Below are 20,384 nucleotides of genomic sequence, written 5' to 3'. Positions count from 1 at the left end.
GGAATTGTTGACGTTTCAGGTCGACCCCACAGACGCTGCTCGACCCACTGAGTTGCTCCAGCAGATTGTCTGTTGCTCCAGATTGCAGCATCTGCAGTCTCTTCTGTCTGTGCTCCCGTTCCTTTGTGTTGGTTAAACTGACGCTCTTGGCATAAGCAGTAGCCTCACATCTCCCAGTTCAAGTTAACATCAAGGAGGGAAATATTAACACCCCCTCCCCCAACCCTGAGACTAGTAGGAATATGGAAAATTTAACTGGGAGCACGGGTCCTCAAGAACCTGTTTGTATGAAGCTGGGTTAACGAAGCAAGCTGCCACTGCCAGCGTTTCAACAAGGCGGAATACACTACCAATGCTGTATCAAGCATGAGAGCAGAGACGATTGGGTAATTTGCCTGTCAATCAAGCTTGATGAGCAGACACCTGGAACTGACTGAGATTGTATGTTTATGACCAACCTCAGCATTTTGCAGTTTCATGCAGAAATAGCCCTGCTTTTGTTGAGATAAATATGGTGGAGAAAGATTTGCAAGACCTCAGACAAAGGGCTGATGGATGGAGCTGGAGTTGGTTTGGTAGAAGTTGGTGCGGACATGGGCTAAACCCTGTATTCAATGATTCAGATTTCTCCATATTTTAGACTTTGGTTTAAGTAATTTACCTTTGTTTGCCGTACAACTGATTGTTTGGTGTGCCACATACCCTGCCCTTCCTCCAAAAGGAATGTTTCAAGACAGATGAAAACCTGAAATTCAGAATCTCACTCCACAATCTTCCTCTACATTTGTCACCTCATCTTCCACGGAAAGACCAAGGTTTCCAAGGGTTTGTTCTGGGAGTTTACAGAATGGACACAGGCAGTCCGAATCACGGGCAGCATGGATCAACAATCAAGGCAAACAGAAGAAAAATCATCCCATCACATCAAGGATGAGTGAGTAGTTGGAATCAAAGGTTACAGCACAAAGGAGGCCATTCAATCCATCAAGGCCATACTAGCTACAGAGCAAAAAGTAAAACAAAACCAAACTGCAGATGTTGGAAATCCAAGATAAAAACAGAAAATGCCAGAAATACTCAGTAGGTCAGGCAGCATGTGTGGAAGGGGAAAACAGTCAATGTTTCATGTCCAGAATACTATCAGACCTGGAAAGAGAAAAGTTAGTTTTAGTAGCAAAGAAGGTGGGGGACGGGGTGGGTAGATCTCAGGCAATACTTCAGATAGGGCGAGACCAAATGACTTAATGGGGCAGTTCAGTGGCAGATTGTTTCTTCATCTGTGTAATGTGTTGCTAATAGCAAGGCTGTGGTGCATGTCTAGCAGGACAGACGAGACCAATACATGTGGTATTCATGACCTACATCTCCATTCTCATGGCAAAAGGTGAAAGATAAGGACTGAAGATTTCAATATAAACCAGCTCTCATCCTCTCCTTCAGCTCCACCATGGCAGCTTGCTGTGTAGGATCTGCCCTCCTTCCCTCACCATCCAAAGCCCCAGACACATTCCAGATGAAACACAGTCTTTCCATCTTTCGAGTGGTCCAGTTCCTTGTCAGGAGGCAGAGATGTTGTTTTTCAGGTTTGCATTGACCTTCACTGGACAGCACAGGCAGCTACAGAAAGGTTAGAAGGTGTTTTGGCACCACTGTCCTCTCCTCGAGTTCAATAATTTCAGATAATCAACGTTTTTATTTCCAGATTCCAGGACTCGCCTTTTTCTCCTTGTTACCTTGGATAAAAATTCTGCCCACATCTCTGGATGTGCTGAAGTTTATGAGCTTGTCCTTTTACAATTCTATTAACCCTTTACTGGGACAGTTATCTGACACTGGAGACTTTGCCCAAAACAGTTCGGGGAGTCAGAAATCTGGAGGGAGTTAACGGCATCGTGGGGAGAGTTAAATGTGGTTAGTGCAGAATCACTTAAGGGTGGTAGATGTTCAGTGGGCAGAAGGGCTGTTTTACTTAATAACTAAACCTTCCCGATGAGGGATGTCAGCTGCAACGTTTGACTGGAGAAGTTGGGACCATTAAAAATTCTGAGGGGTATAGACAGAGTAAATGCGAGTAGGCTCTTTCCACCTAGATTAGGAGAGATAAGTACGAGAGGACATGGCTTTAGGGTGAAAGGGGGAAGGTTTATGGGGAACATTAGGGGCAACTTCTTCACTCAGAGTGGTGGGAGTGTGGAACGAGCTGCCATCTGACGTAGTAAATGCGGGCTCACAAGTTTTAAGAATAAATTGGACAGATACATGGATGGGAGAGGTCTGGAGGGTTATGGACTGGGTGCAGGTTAATGGGACTAGCAGAATAAAGTTTTGGCGCAGACTAGAAGGGCCAAATGGCCTGTTTTCTGTGCTGTAGTGGTCTGTGGTTCTCCTTGCAGTAAACAAGGATGAAAGAAACTTAGAGATTAAAGCTGTTGTCAGCAGTGAATGGTTCAAGGACCTGGGCACAGAATTAAAGGGAAAAAGCCAAGAAAGACTTCTAAAAAAGCATCAGAGCCATAGAGCTGTTCAGCTCAGAAGCAGGCCTTTCAGTCCATCATATCCATACTAACCCTTGTACTACTTTATATTTAGTCCTATTTAATCCACATTTAGTCTGTAGCCTTCTGTGCCTTGGTGATTCAAGTACTTCTTAAATGTTGTGAAGTACCTGCCTCCACCACGTCTTCAGGCAGTGCTCCAGAATCCAACCACTCTGCACGAGTGGTGATGATCTGAAGCTCATTGCCTGGAACACTGGCAGAACAGAGTCAAGAGGAAACTGGATAAGCACTTGAAGGAAGCTGGTTTAAAGGGCCATGGGGGGGGGGGGGGGGGGGGGGGGAGAGAGAGAAAAAAAGTGGAAGGATGGCACAGACTCGAATGGACTGAATGGCCTCACCCTCTGCCACTATTTCATTATTCATTTCCTCTCGGCAGAAGACGTTTGGGATACAGGCTTCACACTGGGCATCTGCCACTCCTTACACGAGTTTAGATGGACAGTTCTGCTGGGGGGTGGGGGGGGGACCCCACAAGAGTGGAGCCCAACTCAGCTCCCAAGATCCACATCTCTTGACTTCTGGCGATCAAATCAGGTCAGAGATCCAACTCCAAGCAGCAGCTGAAATTGGACAGCCCAGCACTGACCATGGAACAAGCCCAGTTGACTGCATCTTTCAATTTTCCTCATTTAGACTATCTACTGCCCAGATTGTGAATTTGGGTTGAATTAGGATAGCAATTTGATGGCTCATTAATGGAGCCACACAATCTCACAACATCACAAGGAGAATACATAATACTCAAGATATCGGAAATGTTGTTATGGTCTTAAAGGATGAATAATCATTCGGGCAAACAGACGTGATGAGTTAAGCCTTGCATTTATTATTCTCCAGAGGAAGGAAGATGCATCATGGCCTGACATTACCTGTCCTCTGGTACAAATCATCATTCTGCAACACTGACAGTACAAAGGTGAATAGCAATTCTGCTGGTTCAGGAGGAAGTAAAAGCTGCTCTTAGCACTGGACTAAACTGAAAACACGCTGCCCCGTCTATTTGCCGAGGGGGTTCCTGAACTTCCTGCCAGCGAAACAAGCCTTCTGCCCAAGCTCCTCTTCAATTCTGTGGGGAGAAATTTTAAAACAAGGTCTTAGTGCTTCACATCAAACCCTGGCAGTCCAGTCACCATTGCCCAGACACACTGGGAAGGTGCTCACACTGTTAAAGACCAATGGTCATTACAAATCCTCAATAAAGCCCATTCACTAATCAAGTGGTAATTAACTAGCATCAGTAAAGGTCACTATGATCTTTTATAAAATGTCTTAGGCTCATAAATGCCCTTCATGTCTTTAGCTATATGGTCTTCAGACCAATACACCATGATTGACTCTTGACTATCCTTTGAGATGGTACAACCAATCCCAAAATTGTGAGGCATTGGGGATGGGCAATACACATTAGCCTTGCCAACCTCCACTGAATAAATAGCTCTTTAGATATCCTGCAATGGGTCAATATCATTCCTGATAGATTCAAACATTAGATTTTTATGACTCGAGACATTAGGGCTAAGACTCTAGAAAAACTCAGAACTTTCTATTGAAGGGTGGCAGTCTTTTACCTTTGTTCGTCTGCATTCTCCAGCAGTGGAGATGCAGGAAGAGTGGGCCTGGAATGACCAGTCAGTACCTGTTAAACATTTGCACAGACATCCCCCATAAGACCAAGTTGGTAGCTAAAGGGCACAGAACGGGCAGAGGTTTTGCCTACATTAAAAGGCCACAGCATTTTAACACATGGAGTACTTAAATACACACAAAAATGCCACAGGTGATTCATTTACAGAAAAGCAAGAGCGATTGTAACTTGTCCCCAGTGGACAAGGAATTAGTTGCAGCAAGAGTGTCTTAGACTTCATACTTTCAACAACAGCGGAGTACAGCACAGGGAGCTGTTATACTGTCATCCATTCCCCACCCAGAACAACTGAATTTAACTCGATTAGCTTCAATTGCAAATATCTGGCTATTGACGCTTCAATACAGAGTAGTCACATGGTGATTAAGTTGAATGATCTGGACTATTGACCCAGATACACAAGTTCAAAGCCCACCATGCCAGCTGCAGAATACAAGTTCAAGTAATTCAAATTAAATGAATCTAGAATTAAAATGCTCATCTCAGTAATGGTGGGGAAACATAACTCGTTCACTTCAGGGAAGACAAGCTGCCACCCCAAACTCTTCAAGCCTACATGTGACTCCAGACCCACCAACATAGCTCACCACCCTCGGGAATGGTAAACCACAAGGAGCAAGGGTGGGCAGTAACTCTTGGCTGTGCCTGCAGAGTCCACATCCAATGAACTAAACAGACTGGTTTCAGAGGATAAATTATCCCAATAAACTGCAAGTTTATAAATTGTTTACCTCATTAGCTGGTTGTATTTGGCCAAGCGTTCAGATCTGCAAGGAGCTCCAGTCTTAATCTGAGAAGAGATAAGAGTGAACGTTTAGACTTATTTTTGAAGCACATTACACCTGCACAGATTAATTCCTAAAAAGTGTACCCAGAAATTGACTGGTACACTAAACTGGCACAATCTGCAGTACTAATGATAAATCACAAGTACGAGAAAACTCTGCGACATTGGGACATTCTTGCTTTAAGGATGTGCTCCCTTTAAGGAAGTGCCCTGTGATTTTCCGCACACACCACTACCTGCTGGACAGGAGCAGGAGTAACACACACTGATCCAAGGGACAGTGCTATCAAAGGGAACTCTCCAGGGCAGCTGCGGAGATTAGAACGAACAGAGGGAAGGGCAAGGTGGGGAAGTCAGTGGTAGAACAAGAGTTGGTAATGGTCCAGGGTGTCCCACCCCCTCCCTGCCCCATGATTTAGCAGCAACGTTAGGGCGTAAATCAAGGGGTCTGGGAGCTGCAGTTATCAGCTGACAGACCCCCTGATCTGAGGGCTGCTGGCAACCAATTTTCAGATAATTAAAATTTATGCACAAAATTGATATGGGGGGGGGGGGGTACTTTAAAATCACTCCGATTTCACTACCTTCAATGCGATATAGTCTTGCTGAAGTATAGAACATAGAACAGTACAGCACAGGAACAGGCCTCTCGGCCCACGATGTTGTGCCCAACTAATTAAGCTCATGACACCTAATCCCTTCTGCCTGCATATGGTCCGTATCCCTCCATTCTCTACACATTCATTGGACTGTGACCTTTAACTGTTGGATGCTGCCATCATGTATGATAGCACGTGTCCCTGGAGAAGGAGCACCCGGTATCCACAGGCACATTGGGAGCCTTCCGGGACTGGTGGCTCCACAGGGGCTTGAGTGCATTCTGGATAGAAGATGACTGTTGTGATTTGAAGCTATTGACTGTAAATAGTGTGAAACGTTCTGATTCACCAGCATTCTGACTGGTTGCATCACTGCCTGTTGTGGAGGCTCCAATGCACAGGATCGCAAGAGGCTGCAGAGTGTTGTAGACTCAGCCAGCTCCATCTCAGGCACAACTCTTCCCGCCAGAGGACACCTTCAAGAGGCAGTGCCTCAAGGTGGCATCCATCACTGAGGACCCTCACCATCCAAGACATGCCCTCTTCTTGTTACTACTATCGGGGAGGAGGTACAGGAGCCTGAAGACCCACACTCAATGATTCAGGAACAGCTTCTTCCCCTCTGCCATCAGATTTATGAATGGTCCATGAACACTACTTCATTACTTTTTTTGCACTATTTTGTAATTTATAGTAATTTTTATGTCTTTACACTGTACTGCAAAATACATTTCACAACACAAATCAGTGATAATAAATGTGATTGATTCATGAAGCATTGTAGTAATGTAATGCTGTAATCACTGCATAAACCTCCTTTGAAAAAGGAAAATGAAAATCATGTATGATGAAAGAATGCCACATTTGCTGAGGTGACTCACAACAGGAAGAGCCCAGTGGATGGGCCCTCAGAGGAAGTGGATGCATATACCCAAAATGTGCAAAAGTGCTATCTACACTTAAAAACCTAATCCGTTTCCCATGCTGTGATCTTTAACTATGTAAGTCTACAGACTTGAATGCAGGTTGCATCAGAGAATCAAATCATAATGATCTCAGCCACCACTTTTGGGAGTTTCATATCAAGTCAACACTGCTTTTAGATTTTGCCGGCTTAAATCTCGATTAAAATCCATGGGCAGATTTAAGACTAGCTGCTACCTTTCACTTACCTGACCGGTGCACAGCCCCACAACCAAGTCCGCAATGAAAGTGTCTTCAGTCTCCCCAGAACGATGACTCACCATCACGCCCCATCCATTACTCTGGGCTAACTTACAACTGAGAAATAGAAATAAAGATTTGAGGTAAATAACACAGCTGTGCAAGGATTCCTCAGCAATTATTTACTCTCGCATTTACTGTGCAGACATCCGGAAGGTGGTGCTGGTGGGCAAGAGTGGATTAGGGATAAAATTGTCCATTGGTTCAGCAGCTGGACAAGCAAACCAGAAATCATGAGTTCAAATCCCACTGACAGTAAATCAGGGAAGTTTGATGGGGTGGTCCCAAGAACAAAATAAAAATCATTATAAAATTCCAAAGTGATTCACTGGTGTAATTCAGGGAAAACTATCTAATGACATGCAACTTCTCTCAAACACACACACAGGTTACTCATTGCCTTGCAATGTTGCTCACAGAAAACACGTTTCAACATAGAAAAGTACAGCATGGAATGATATTGGAATATTATTATTGTCATGTACCGAGTTACAGTGAAAAACTTGTCTTGCACACTGTTCATCCAGATCAATTCATTACACAGTGTATTGAGGTAGTACAGGGTAAAAACAATAACAGAATACAGAGTAAAGTGTCACAGCTGCAGGGAAGTGCATTGCAGGTAGACAATAAGGTGCAAGGTCATAACAAGGTAGATTGTGAGGTCAGAGTCCATCACATCACATAAAGGAACTGTTCAATAGTCTTATCACAGAGGGCTCTTTGGCCCGCGATGTCTGTGCTGACCATGATACCAAGTTATATGTATATTCAGAGTAACAAAATCAAGCTCTTATTTTTGCCATAGAGTCAGTTGTGCAGCCCAGAAACAGGCCCTTTGACCCAACTCATCCAAGCCAACCATGATGCCCATCTACACTAACCTTAATTGCCTGTACTTGCCCTGCCATCCTGAAATGGAAGCCATTTTTGATTTTGTTCCATACTGATGCTCCTTTTTAAAAAAAACCATACGGAAGTTTTGCTTAAGTGACTCTCCACCATCCTGTAATTATAGGTGCAACCAAGGAACCACACCTCTCAGCCCAGGTGCCCAGCTGAAGTCTGTGGGGAAAGATGCATTGGCGAGGGTGCAGAGGAGATTTACAAGGATGCTGCTGTCAGGACTGGAAAACTTTAGTTACCAGTAAAGACTGTATAAGTTGGGGTTCTGAAGGGAGACTTGATTGAGGTGTACAAAGTTGAGAAAGGCCGACATGAAGTAAATAGGAAGGACTGAGAAAGTTGATAGATTTTTTTTTGAGGGACCAGTGCAGGTAAGTGGTGCTGAGGTAAAAGATCAACCATGATCTCATTGAATGGTGGAGCAGATACCATTGGCCAAGTGGACCTCTCCTGATAATATATTCTTTTGACTCATTTCCCTTGGTAGGCTCCAAAACTGGGGGCATGGATATAAAGCAGGTTTAGGGAGAGATGAAGAAAATCATTTTGGGTGGTGGTGGGAGTCTGGATCTCTCTGCCTCAGAAACCCCTCACCACTGGTACTTGAAGAGCTGTGACCTGCAGAGTAAGTGTTGGAAGGTGGGTTTAGGTTGGGCATCATAGGAAGAATGGGCCAAATGGCTTCCTTCTGCTTTGTAAAGTCAGAGAATGATGGAACACTCAAGTTTTCCCTGCTGTACAAAAGGCATCAACTCAGATCATAGGGCACCAGATTACTCAAATACCTTGCCCAAGTTCTTTCCAAGTCTGAAGTATTTTACTGAGCTGCAGAAGACATCAACTCCCACGTCTTTTTCTCAGTAGGCCAAAAATTCACTTTAAATGTTGTCAACAGTAACTAGAAGCAAGATTTTCTTTTTCACCTGATCATCCACAATAGCATCCTGACCTGGTATGGGAATTCCAACCCATAGGAACGCAGGAGTCTGCAGGGAGTAGCGGACACAGCCCGGTCCATCACGGTCACAGCCCTCCCCACCACTGACAGCAGCTACAGGAGGCACTGCCTCAAGGTGGCAGCATCTATCAAAGGATCCCCACCAGGTTCAGGAACAGCTACTTCCCTACCGACCGACACAAGCCTAACCCTACCTCAGCAACGGAACACTACGGACCATCCCACTACCATGGACTCATTTCAGATTGTGTCTTTTGCACTGACATCTTTTTCTTCACCGTCTTGTACAATTTACGATCTATGCGTTGTCCGAATCTACCTGCCTGTGATGCTGCTTCAGTTTTTCGTTGTACCTGGACCTCACCATAGTTGTGTACGTAACAAAAAAACTCGAATTGACACCCCACCCCATCACTTTCCCCAGCCCAAGTACAGCAGCCACTGGGCATCTGGCCTGCAGACACCAATGCAACCACCAGATGGTGCCAGCGCACACTTCACCAGCAGCAAGTGCTTGCACGGTAACTCAGTTACAGAAACAGGCAGGAAAACTGATCTCCTAGAATGACCAATATACCCTAGCTACATCTATCACTGCTCCAATGCTCTCCCAGCTCAGTTAAGCAGTGCTGCAATTTATGGAGTGGACAGAGATCTGACAGACTCTCAACATCTGATATGTCTGGCTCCTGCCTGGAGTTTATTTCTAACCTTGGGCTGCTATGGATACACAGGCAGGGTCAGGCTGCACATAAATTGCAACTTACCCCGTGATACTGTACATGGGAAGCAGACAAAATGAGGCTAAGTTGGTTAATTCTTGTTCAAATATTTAGATTGCTCTGAGCCAACCGTGGGAGGTTCACATTTAGTGGTTGCAAATGTCTGAAGCACAAGGGGACAAGACAGGTCAATAGAAACTGTTCAGCAGGATTAACATCAAACATTTAGCGAACCACACCGGATTGAGGTAAATGGAATAGGCTGCCAATATACAGTCAATTCCCGGTAATGGAACCATTTGCCCAGAATGTATCACAATGACAGTTAATTATTAAAGTCATTCCTTGGAGAATTTCACACTGACGTAGTTCACAAGGTAAATTTTCAAACTGCTGAGACATTCCACCATCTTGTTTTGATGTAGGGGTCCGGACCTCATACACGAGCCATCTCTCTTTCCACAGAGCATTTCCACCATTTTCTGTTTTTGTTTTAGATTTACAGCATCCACAGATTTTTATCCTTTACCTGCTCGGTGGTCGAGGTCTCCAAAACTAGAAGGCATAGGTTTAAGGTGAGAGGGGAAAGATTTAAAGGGGGTGTGTGGGGTATGTTTTTCCACTGGGTACATAGAACGAGCTGCCAGAGGAAGTGGTAGAGGCAGGTATAATTACAACATTTGAGACATTTGGACAGGTTCATGGATAGGAAAAGTCTAGAGAGACATGGGCGAAACGGGACTAGCTCAGGAAGGCACCTTGGTCCGCATGGACAAGTTGGACCGAAGGGCCTGTTTTTGTGCTGTACAACTCCATGAGTCTACGGACTAAAAGGTTCAATAGTCACAATGGGATAAATGGGCTCCATCTTCATCAGAAGTTCAGAGATTCAAAGAAATTTTTTCTGTACATTTAATATGAAGTATTAGGTGAATATCGGAATTCAGCTTTTCCAGTAATTGCTCCTACAACCTCTCCACCTACCATCAGTGCCCAATGCTGACAAACGTTATCTTTCCTCCATTTAAAAAAGGCCACTGGAGGACAAAATTAAGTCCTGACAAACTAACTCAATGAAGCAAACGAAAGCAGTGGGGTCTTTTCCAATGTAGTTCATTGACGTTAGGTGGCAATGGTGTAATTTTTAATGGAAGTATTGTGGATTCTTATAATTATTCCATTAGTGGGAAAAACATCACTGGCAATGCCAGCATTTAATCGCACATCTCAATTCATCCTAAAACTGAGAGTATTCAGAGCCAGTGGTGGGATGTTGGTGGAATGCCGATGCTTGAAGGTTGCTTGGCCATCCTTCTGAGGATGGATGGCTGGTATAAAAGAAGCCTTTGCTCTTCAGAAGGTCAGCTTGGTTGGCATGGACCAGTTGGCCCGAAGGGCCTGTTTCAGTGCTGTACGACTCTGCATTGTGGGTCAAAAGTCTCATGTAGGTCAAACTGGGCAAGGACAACAGATTCTGTCTCCAGAGAAATGTTAGTGAACTCGATGAGTCTTAGTAGTTTCAGATTTGTATTAGCTTTTTTTAAATTTCACATTGACTTCAGGAAAGGGGGTGGTGTACATGCACCTGTCTACATCAATGGTGCTGAGGTCAAGAGGGTTGAGAGCTTCAAGTTCCTAGGAGTGATCATCAGCAATAGCCTGTCCTGGTCCAACTACGTAAACGCCACAGCCAAGAAAGCTCACCAACACCTCTACTTCCTCAGGAGGCTAAAGAAATTTGGCATGTCCTTTTTGACACTCACTAACTTTTATCAATGCACCACAGAAAGCATCTTATCTGGATGCATCACAGCTTGGTATGGCAACTGCTCTGCCCAGGACCGCAAGAAACTGCAGGGGAGTTGTGGACACACCCCGGCGCATCACAGAAAACAGCCTCCCCTCCATGGACTCTGTCTATACCTCTCGCTGCCTTGGTGAAGCAGCCAGCATAATCAAAGACCCCACCCACCCGGGTCACTCTCTTCTCCCCTCTCGCATCAGGCAGAAGGTACTGAGGGCACATACTACCAGGTCTAGGACAGCTTCTATCCCGCTGTGATAGGACTATTGAATGGTTCCCTTATACGATGAGATGGACTCTTGACCTCACAATCTACCTTGTTGTGACCTTGCACCTTATTGTCTACCTGCAACACACTTCCCCGTAGCTGTGACACTTTACTCTGTATTCTGTTACCGTTTTTACCCTGTACTACCTCAGTGCACTGTGTAATGAATTGATTTGTATGAACGGTATGCAAGACAAGTTTTTCCACTGGACCTCGGTACAGGTGACAATAATAAACCAATAATTGATTTTAAATCCCCAGGGTGGCCATGGCACAGCTGGTAGAGCCACTGCCTCAGTGCCAGAGACCCGGATTCAATACTACCCTCTACTGATGGCTGTTTGCAAGTTCTCCCTGTAATACTGATGTCCATTTGCACCTTCTCCCTACTGTCCATGGGTTTCCCTTGGGTGCTCTGGCTTCCTCCCACATCCTAAAGACATGCAGGTTGGTAGATTAATTGGCCGCCGTAAATTGCTCCTCATGTGTGGGTGAGTGGTAGAAACTGGAGGGTAGTCGATGAAAACATAGGTACACTAAAAGGTGGTTACTGTCGGACTGGTGTAAATGGGTGTTTGATGGTTGGCACAGACTCAGTGGGCTGAAGGGCCTGTTTCCATGTTGTTTCTTGCGATGATGAGCTGTGGTGGGATTTGAACTCTGGTATCACGGTCCTGAATGCTGGCTCCCGATCCTGTGATTTATCTACTATGCTACCATACACATCAATTTTGGCCCAATTATGCCTCAAAGGCCCTGGGTGGTTGTCCTATTTAAAAATCTTTATATAAGTGCACAACACTTTCACATACAAAAGGACAGACTTACGCTTCAATGGACTCGGTCACTGTACCAATCTGGTTCACCTTCAGCAGCAGACAGTTGCAGGCTCTCTCCTGCACTGCTTTGGCAATGCGAGTGGGGTTTGTCACAGTCAGGTCATCGCCAACCACTTGGATATCTGTATTTGCTGTAAACTTCTTCCAGGCTTCCCAATCATCTTGGTCGAAAGGATCCTCAATGGAGACAACTAGAAGGATGAAGAGCAAGAAAAGTAGCAAGAAATATGATTCCTTTCAAACCCCCGAAGTCCAGCTTCCAGTTTTCCTCATTGGTCGACTTCCCTCCAGTTCAATTACTGGTTCTCAATTACTGGTTCAAAAGGATCTCCTCACCCATTCCTTGGGGGAAAACAGAGCACGAGGGAGGGTTATGAAATGATACTTGATTTTTGCAATCACCATCATCTTCGATCCGGCTGCTTAACCAGTACAAGAAAGAAAACATCCAAATTACCTCAAACAAATCTCTACCAATTGCATTTCACTGAGTTTATTATTGTGCGAGGGGAAATTTCTACCTCATACACCAACACTTTGGAACAAACAAAAAAAAATCCTGTTATAGGTTCTGGGCGTTGTTGGCAACTGGCCAAGAAAGAAAAGCTTTGAGTCACCTTTTTGGTGAAGATGCTTTCTTAGGGCTGTTGGGGAAGGGGTTAAAGATTGACAGCCAGTGACAATGAAGAAACAATATACATTTCCAAGTTTAGTTTATAATTCAATGGTGTTCTCGTGTGCCTACTGTCTGTTGTTCTTATTGGTAGAGGTTGTGGTGGTTGCAGGAGTTGGAGAAACAGGAGGCCAAGGATGTCCAGCTTCTGACCTGTTCCAGTTTAGTTGCTGGTCACTGTTGATAGTGGAGGAAAGCAGAGTAGTTGTAATGCCTTTGAATGCCAAGGATAGACAGACTCCCTTGTTGTAGGGGCCATTGCCTCATTTGTGTACCACAAATATTCCTACAATTCATTAGCCCATGCCTGAATGTTGTTCATCTTGCTTTAAGCAGGTGTGGACTGCTTCAGGAGTTGAAAATTGTGCAGTTATTAGAGATCATGTCAAATTTCCCACCTTGTGAGCAGCTTAAAATGGCTGAGTCTAGGATACCACCCCAAGGAACTTCTGTAGTGTTGTCCTAGGGCTGAAGTGGATGACGTTTAACAACCACATTTTTAAAAATCTTTGTGCAAACATAATTCCAGCAAATGAAGACTTCCCCCACAATGCCCAGTTACAGGTATCAGGGCAACTTGAAGCTACACTCAATCAAATATCTTGATGTCAAGAGCAGTCACTCTTGCTTCACCCCTGGAATTCAGCTCTTTATATTGGAAGAGGACTGGAGCAGAGTTGTCCTTGTGGAAACCCCAGAGTATTAGCGAGCAAGTATCCGTCCAACACTTAGCTGGAGCAGATTGGAAACTCACCAGATTGGATTTGCCCTGCTTTTTGTGGACAACTCGTCTCTGGGCAAATTTCCTCATTATTGGGGAGGTGTCTGTGTTGCATCATTGGACACACTGGAACTTGGCTGGAGATGCAGCTTGGGCCAGAGTGAGACTTCAGTTATGGTTTTGTCCGGCTCTATAGCCTTTACTTGGCATTGCGTAGAGAGTTGTCTGAAGATTGGTTTGTGTATGGTGGGGACACGAGAGCAGGAGTAAGCCACTGAGCCCCTAAAACCTGCCCTGACAGATCTCCTCGTGTCAGTTCTGCATAATCCTCTATTCCCTGATCTTTTAAAGATTTATTCTCCCCCCCACCCCCACCACTTTACTACCTCCAGCCTCTGCAACCCTTGGATGTAGAGAATTCCAGAGATTCACCACCCTCTGCAATAATTCCTACACTCCTCAGTTTCAAATGACCACCTCCTTGCATTGTAACTACGTCATCTCATTGGGACTCTCCTACATGTGGAAACATCACATCTACCCTGACATGTTCCCTTAGGACCTTGTGTTTCAGTAAGATCACCCTTGACCTCACAGTCTACCTTGTTATGACCTTGCACCTTATTGTCAACCTGCACTGCACTCTCTCTGTGGCTGTTACACTTCATTCTGCATTTCATTGTTTTCCCTTCTACTACCTTGATGCACCACGTAGTGAATTGATCTGTACGATCAGTATGCAAGACAAGTTTTCCACTGTACCTCAGTACACGTGACAATAATAAACCGATTCTTCATTCTAAGCTCCAAAGAATATAGATCTAACTTAAGTCATTCGTGATGGGGCGAACCTTTCATCCCAGGAAACTATGGATATGGATCATGTTCAGTGTAGTATATCCTTTCTTAAATAATGGGACCAAAACTATACACAGTACTTCAGGTGCAGCCTCACCAGTAGCCTGTACGGTTGCAACAATACTCATTTTTAAACTCAGCACCCCACCGCACCCCCCCCCCCCCCGACCCCGCCACAGCAATAACAGACATGTCATTTGCCTTCTCAATTACTTGCTGCATTTTGTGTTAAATGCAGAACACCTGGATCCTTCTGTATTCTAATCGTTTGCAGTAGCACTCCATTTAAACAACAGTCCGCCTTTCGATTCCTCCCAAAGTACATGATCATGTTACATTGCTACATTGAACTGCATTTGCCAAGTTCTTGCCCACTCACTATCTATCCATATTCTGTTGCAGAGTCTAAACATCTTTATTGCAGCTATTTGTGTGTCTGCAGCAACCTTGGAGGGGGGGCAATGTGTCAGATAGCTGACCTCTTGCACCCAAGTCATTAACAAAAATAGTAAATAACTCACAGTCAAGACCTGATCCGTGGGGCATTCTGCGAGTTACATCTTTCCAATCTGTAAAAGACCCATTTATTCTGACTTCTATGTGACAACCAATCTTCAATCCATATCAACACATTTCCCCCAATACTGTTGTGCTCTTATCTCATTAGCCTGAGGAGTAAGCCAAGATGGATCACTTCTGGCTAAAGATGGTAAATGTTCAATTAATGTGTCTTGTACAGGAGGGAAAATACATAATTCAGATTCTTAGACTTTTCCATCAATGACATCCTGCATTATTTTGAACTACAACACTACATCGCCACCATTAGCAAGTTAACTCTTTAACTGTCATCTTTGCCCTCACAGATGCTGCCTGACCTGCTGAGTTCGATCAGCAGTTTGTTGCTCCAGATTTCAGCATCTGCAGTCTCATCTCTCCCTTTCTTTCCCTCCTCTCATACCATAACCTGCAAAGAATTAACTCCATTGTTCCCACCTTCCTTGCCTGCCCTTTCCAATGGCCTCGTCAATCTTCTTCCTTCCCCTCACAAAGGTACCGAGATATTTGGGAGTGGCACGGTGCCACAGCTAGCACAGCTGCAGCCTCTCAGCTCGAGACCAGAGTTCGATCCTGACCTCCAGTGCTGCCTGTGTGGAGTTTGCACGTTCTCCCTGTAGCTGTGTGGGTTTGCTCCGGGTGCTCTGGTATCCCCCTCACATCCCAAAGACGTGTGGGTTGGTAGGTGAAATGACCCCCGTGAATTGCCCCAGTGTGGAGGTGAGTGGTGGAATCCGAGGGGAGCTGCTGGGGGAGTTGGAGAACAAGGGTTGGGGTGGGATTACTGTAAATGGGTGGTTAATGGTCAGTGGGCCACAGCACCTGTTTCTGTGTTGTCTCTCTCTCTAGGACTCCACTGCGGTAATTTAACTCTGCACTGAACAAGCTGAACCACAGCCAGAGTTATCTTCAACGTTTCTCACATTACTGGGTCATGTATTTCAACCCCTCTCTTCAGCAGTTTAATAAAATAATGTGCCTCAAGCCAGATGATCAAGATCATGTTTTGGATCAGTTAAGTAATGCAGTAAGCAAGATTTCCTCACCCTACACTCCCTGGTTACAGTGAGGTCGCATGGTGACTCTAACCTATAAACAAAAGGCTTTTGATTGTTCAAAAAACATTGATTATAGCCATTGTTCATATTTGATATACATGCTTCAAATACTTTGCTTGTAGAAAATTTAAGAGTTACTTAATTAACTCTAAATGTTCCTAAACACCCTAGCCCGCTATAATTAAGAACTTATAAAAGCAAAATGACTCCCATCACATTATTGTGAACCTTAAGACTGAACCGCCAACTGTAAAGGATTATAAAATCAAGTTTACAAAGCAGATATCAGAGTAACACTTGCCATAGTGTAAATCACCCATGAATGGTTATGACATTTCATTGCTACGGGTGTTGTAAATTAGCAATTAGCAGGAGTACACTAGGTCAAGTATTACTGGGCAGCACTAAACCATCTGTTTCCACCATGCTTGGACTGCTGTGAGGAGTTCTGGGAAAGATACGACAGATTTGGACAAAGTTCAGTGTGGATTTACTTGAGTAAAGGACAAGGGCAGTGGGGGCAAGGGACCACTCACCCATCAGTTCCCCACTGGGTCAAACATCATCATGACTTGGAAATATATCGCTGGTCATCGTCACTGGGTCCAAGATCTGGAACTCCCTCCCCAGCAGTGCTGTGGGAGGCCCTTCACCAGGAGGACTGCACCAGTTCAAGATGGTGGCTCACCAGCACCTTCCCAAGGGCAAATGGGGATGGGTGAAAAATGCTGGGCCTACTGGTGACATCCAGATCCTGAAGTAGTAAAAAACCTCTCTACCCCAAAGATTAAATTACAATGAGATGTTCCCCAAACAGAGGATGCATTCCTTGGAATTTAGAGGGTTAAGGGTGAATTTGTTTGCATTTGTGGTGCAGCCAGTAGAGCTGCTGCCTCACAGCACCAGAGACCCGGGTTCAATCCTGACGGGCGCTGTCTGTGTAGAGTTTGCACGCTCTCCCTATGACCGCATGGATTGTCCGCCCCCCCCTCCCCCACCTACTCTGGTTTCCTCCCACATCTCAAAGATGTGCAGGTTGGGTTGCCCCTAGTGTAGGTGAGGGATAGAAAGTGGAGGGAGTTGATGGAAGTGTTGGAAAAGATAAAATGGGATAGTGCCAAATGGATGGATGATAGTTGGTGCAGACTTGATGGGCTGAAGGGTCTGTACCTCTGTGACTTCGTAAAATTTTAATACAAGAGAAAGAAAACTATTTGTGCTGGTTGGGGTCTGGGACTCAAATGGATGGTCTAAGTCTTTCAAGACAAGACCTGCTTCTTCATGCAAAGGACAGTAAAGAGTCAGAGTTGAACAGCACAGAAACAGGCCCTTCAACCCACCAAGTCTGTGCTGACCATCAAGCACCCATTTACAGCAACCCCATTTTTATTCTTCCCACTCTCCAGATTTGGAAATACATCACCACTGCTTCATTGTTGCTGGGAGAGATAGTTCATACTTGATTATAATGGAGAGAAGTGGAGCCTCTTCCCAGCTCACACGGCAGGTTTAATATTGTCACCACTTCCACTGACACCATATAAATTTAATTCAGCAACATGGCAATCACTCCAGGAATTATTGAGGCATGTTCTTACCAGGGTAATTTTTCGTGAAATTTGTGTAAAGTTCAATGAGTTTTTCATAACTGACGTTACGCTCAGGATTAGGTGGGGATTTGAAATCCAGGTCATACTTCCCGTCACGAAAGAACTCGGAAGCTGCTATATCCATGCCGATCACAATCTTGTCTGAGTAGCCAGCCTTGTCGATGGCAGTCTTCAACAGTTCCAAGGCTGAAAGAGAACAGTCAAAATGCAAGTTTCCATACTCTTAAGAGAAATTGTTATAACTCAACTTTGCGAAGTCACAACTGGATTGGGGGCAAAAAAAAATGTCCATGGGAGGGAGGAAAGATGGCTGGAGTTCCTAATCTTGGTCACCAACTTACAGCCTCCTCTGGAGGTGCCTTTCCACTGAAGATCATCCAATAAGCATGTCTGGAATGCTGCATGATGAGTCTTGCTTCCCTTCTTGTAGTCAAATTGCAACTCACACTTGCCGCTTGCCCTGACTGGTCTAGAACTGGGGGTCAGTGTCAAAATAAGGGATTGGCCATTCAGGACAGAGGTGAGTGGAATTTTTTTCTCCCCTACCCAGAGGGTGCTGAATTCCAGAATTCTTTGGAATTCTCTGCCCACAAGGCTTAGCTGGTGAGTATAGTCAAGCCTGTAGATAGACATTTTTTGGAAATTAATCAGAGAATTTGGGTTAGTGCAGGGAAGCGGCACTGAGATAACAGATCGGCCATGATCTTAGCAAATGATGAAGCAGATGTGATGGGCCAAATGGCCTACTACTCTTTTTATTTTGTTGCATGCTTATGAATTAGCATTTATCCGAGACCAATGGCACTGGACACTAATGAGGACCAAGTGTGGAAACAAAAGCTCCGCATTACACCAACTCCAAAGTAGTCATGCTCCAGCTCCTCCTGCCATTACAGATAACACTGGGTTTAGTTCAACATTAGCCGGACTTGTATTCACAATCAGTAACACGCCAGTCTGTTCACATCTCAGACTGGGAGGTTGTACGCACCGAGTCGTGATGTTGAAACACCAGCATTAGGAAGGGCAAAGCTGCAGATTCAACACTTGAGATCCCCATTGTCCTGTAAGTCAGTGCAAAATAGTCACCTGCTTTCTCACACTTGTCACTGCTGCTTCATTGTAAAGTCAGACCAAATTAATTACTTCTCTCTCCTGGAATTAGAACTGCTTAAAATTTCAATTGACCTCCAGCTTCTGTGACGTGGGGGGCAACATCTTTGGTAGAGAAAGGGAACCTTGCTGACCTTTAGGGTAAAAATATCTAGTCTTTCATTTGCAAAGTATTTGACTTCAGAATGCTATACATTCCTCAGCTGCCAATCAGTCCTTTCTCTCCCCCCACCAGTTTTCCTCAAATCTCTCCCAACCCTCAAGGAGGCAAGGGCCACACACCCAGGTAGTCCTTTTACCATCCTCCAGTAGCTGTCCCCAACCTTCACCTCACTCCATCTGCCCTTCGTTTCCTCCCCCCTCTGTCTGCCTCCATCTATCATCCACCTGCCTGCGTCTCCCAGATCCACCCTCCCCTCCTTGGTGCAACCTGCCCATCATCTTTCACCCCTTCCTCAGTCCACCAGTCACCTCTGACTCCTTTCTCGGCACTCCCCTTTTCTTTATATTGGCCATCTCCCCTCTCCTCTCAGTTCTGATGCAGGGTTTCGACCCAAAATGTCAATCCCTTCCCCTCCACAGATGCTGCTCAACCCGCTGAGTTCCTCCAGCAGGTTATTTGTTACTGCCAAGTTTAATCCATTTCCATAAACATCAGCTACTGTTTCCTGCCCAAATCCAAGCTTAAACCACTGCAGAAATGGTCTCCAGTTTACAAACTACAAGTCTGACTCGAGCCTTCTCCACATGACTTAAACAGAGGAGAAAACTAGATTGTAGACATTTGTCATTGCACTCGCACTGTTCTATAAACTGTAACCCTCTGGAAACTGCCAATCCAAAAAAAAAATCAGTTTATGTGAATAATCCATCACTGAAATATACATTTCACACACTTTAACACAAGCCAGCTCGCAGGTGAGTGGTTGCAATAAGAGTTTACAGTAATCTGATCCTGCCAAGCAAAGCTTATTGTTCAGGGTTGGTGAGGGCTCGTGAAACTGCTGATGATATTTCTGTTGGTTGGGGAGTGTATGCCTAGGGGAGACGGTCAGAGTCAGGTCTTTTTGGAGTTAAGTTAGGAAATGTTTCCACATGTACAAGATGACCAAAAGGCAATAGGGTTACATCAGTTAATACTGCTGAAGCCCAAGGTATTGAGGTGGAATACAGATCCAGATCCTGTGTAGAATTGCCAAAATTATGGATTAACAACATCTAGGAAAGACGTCATTAAGCTGAAAAAACTGCAAAGAAGATGTACGAGAACGTTGCCGGGACTTGAGGGCCTGAACTATAGGGAGAGGTTGGGCAGGCTTGGACTTTATTCCTTGGAGAGCAAGAGACCTTATAGAGGTGTAATAAAATCATGAGGGGCACAGATAGGGTGAATGCACACATAGCCTTTTTACCCCAGGGAAAGAATCCAAAACTAAAGGGCGGAGATTTAAGGTGAGAGGGAAAAGATTTAAAAGGAACCAGA

General features: G+C 44.8%; 1 protein-coding gene across 1 annotated transcript in view; it reads right to left on the bottom strand.

Moving 5' to 3' along the window:
* Positions 1 to 3,361: 3,361 nt before the first annotated feature.
* Positions 3,362 to 20,384, bottom strand: part of eno1a (enolase 1a, (alpha)) — a 59,347-nt gene continuing 42,324 nt past the window's right edge. The window contains exons 8-12 of the mRNA XM_052039307.1: positions 17,777 to 17,974; positions 12,300 to 12,501; positions 6,762 to 6,870; positions 4,935 to 4,993; positions 3,362 to 3,624 (exon numbers count right to left, since the gene is read on the bottom strand). Of these exons, the coding sequence (XP_051895267.1) occupies positions 3,555 to 3,624; positions 4,935 to 4,993; positions 6,762 to 6,870; positions 12,300 to 12,501; positions 17,777 to 17,974 (638 nt within the window). The 3' untranslated portion in view covers positions 3,362 to 3,554. The remainder of the gene's footprint in view (positions 3,625 to 4,934; positions 4,994 to 6,761; positions 6,871 to 12,299; positions 12,502 to 17,776; positions 17,975 to 20,384) is intronic.

This window comes from Pristis pectinata, chromosome 26 (assembly GCF_009764475.1).
Source record: "Pristis pectinata isolate sPriPec2 chromosome 26, sPriPec2.1.pri, whole genome shotgun sequence".
In the NCBI taxonomy this organism is placed as follows: domain Eukaryota; kingdom Metazoa; phylum Chordata; class Chondrichthyes; order Rhinopristiformes; family Pristidae; genus Pristis; species Pristis pectinata.
Note: the sequence above shows the minus strand (reverse complement) of the source record. Positions and strands in the feature narration are given on the sequence as shown.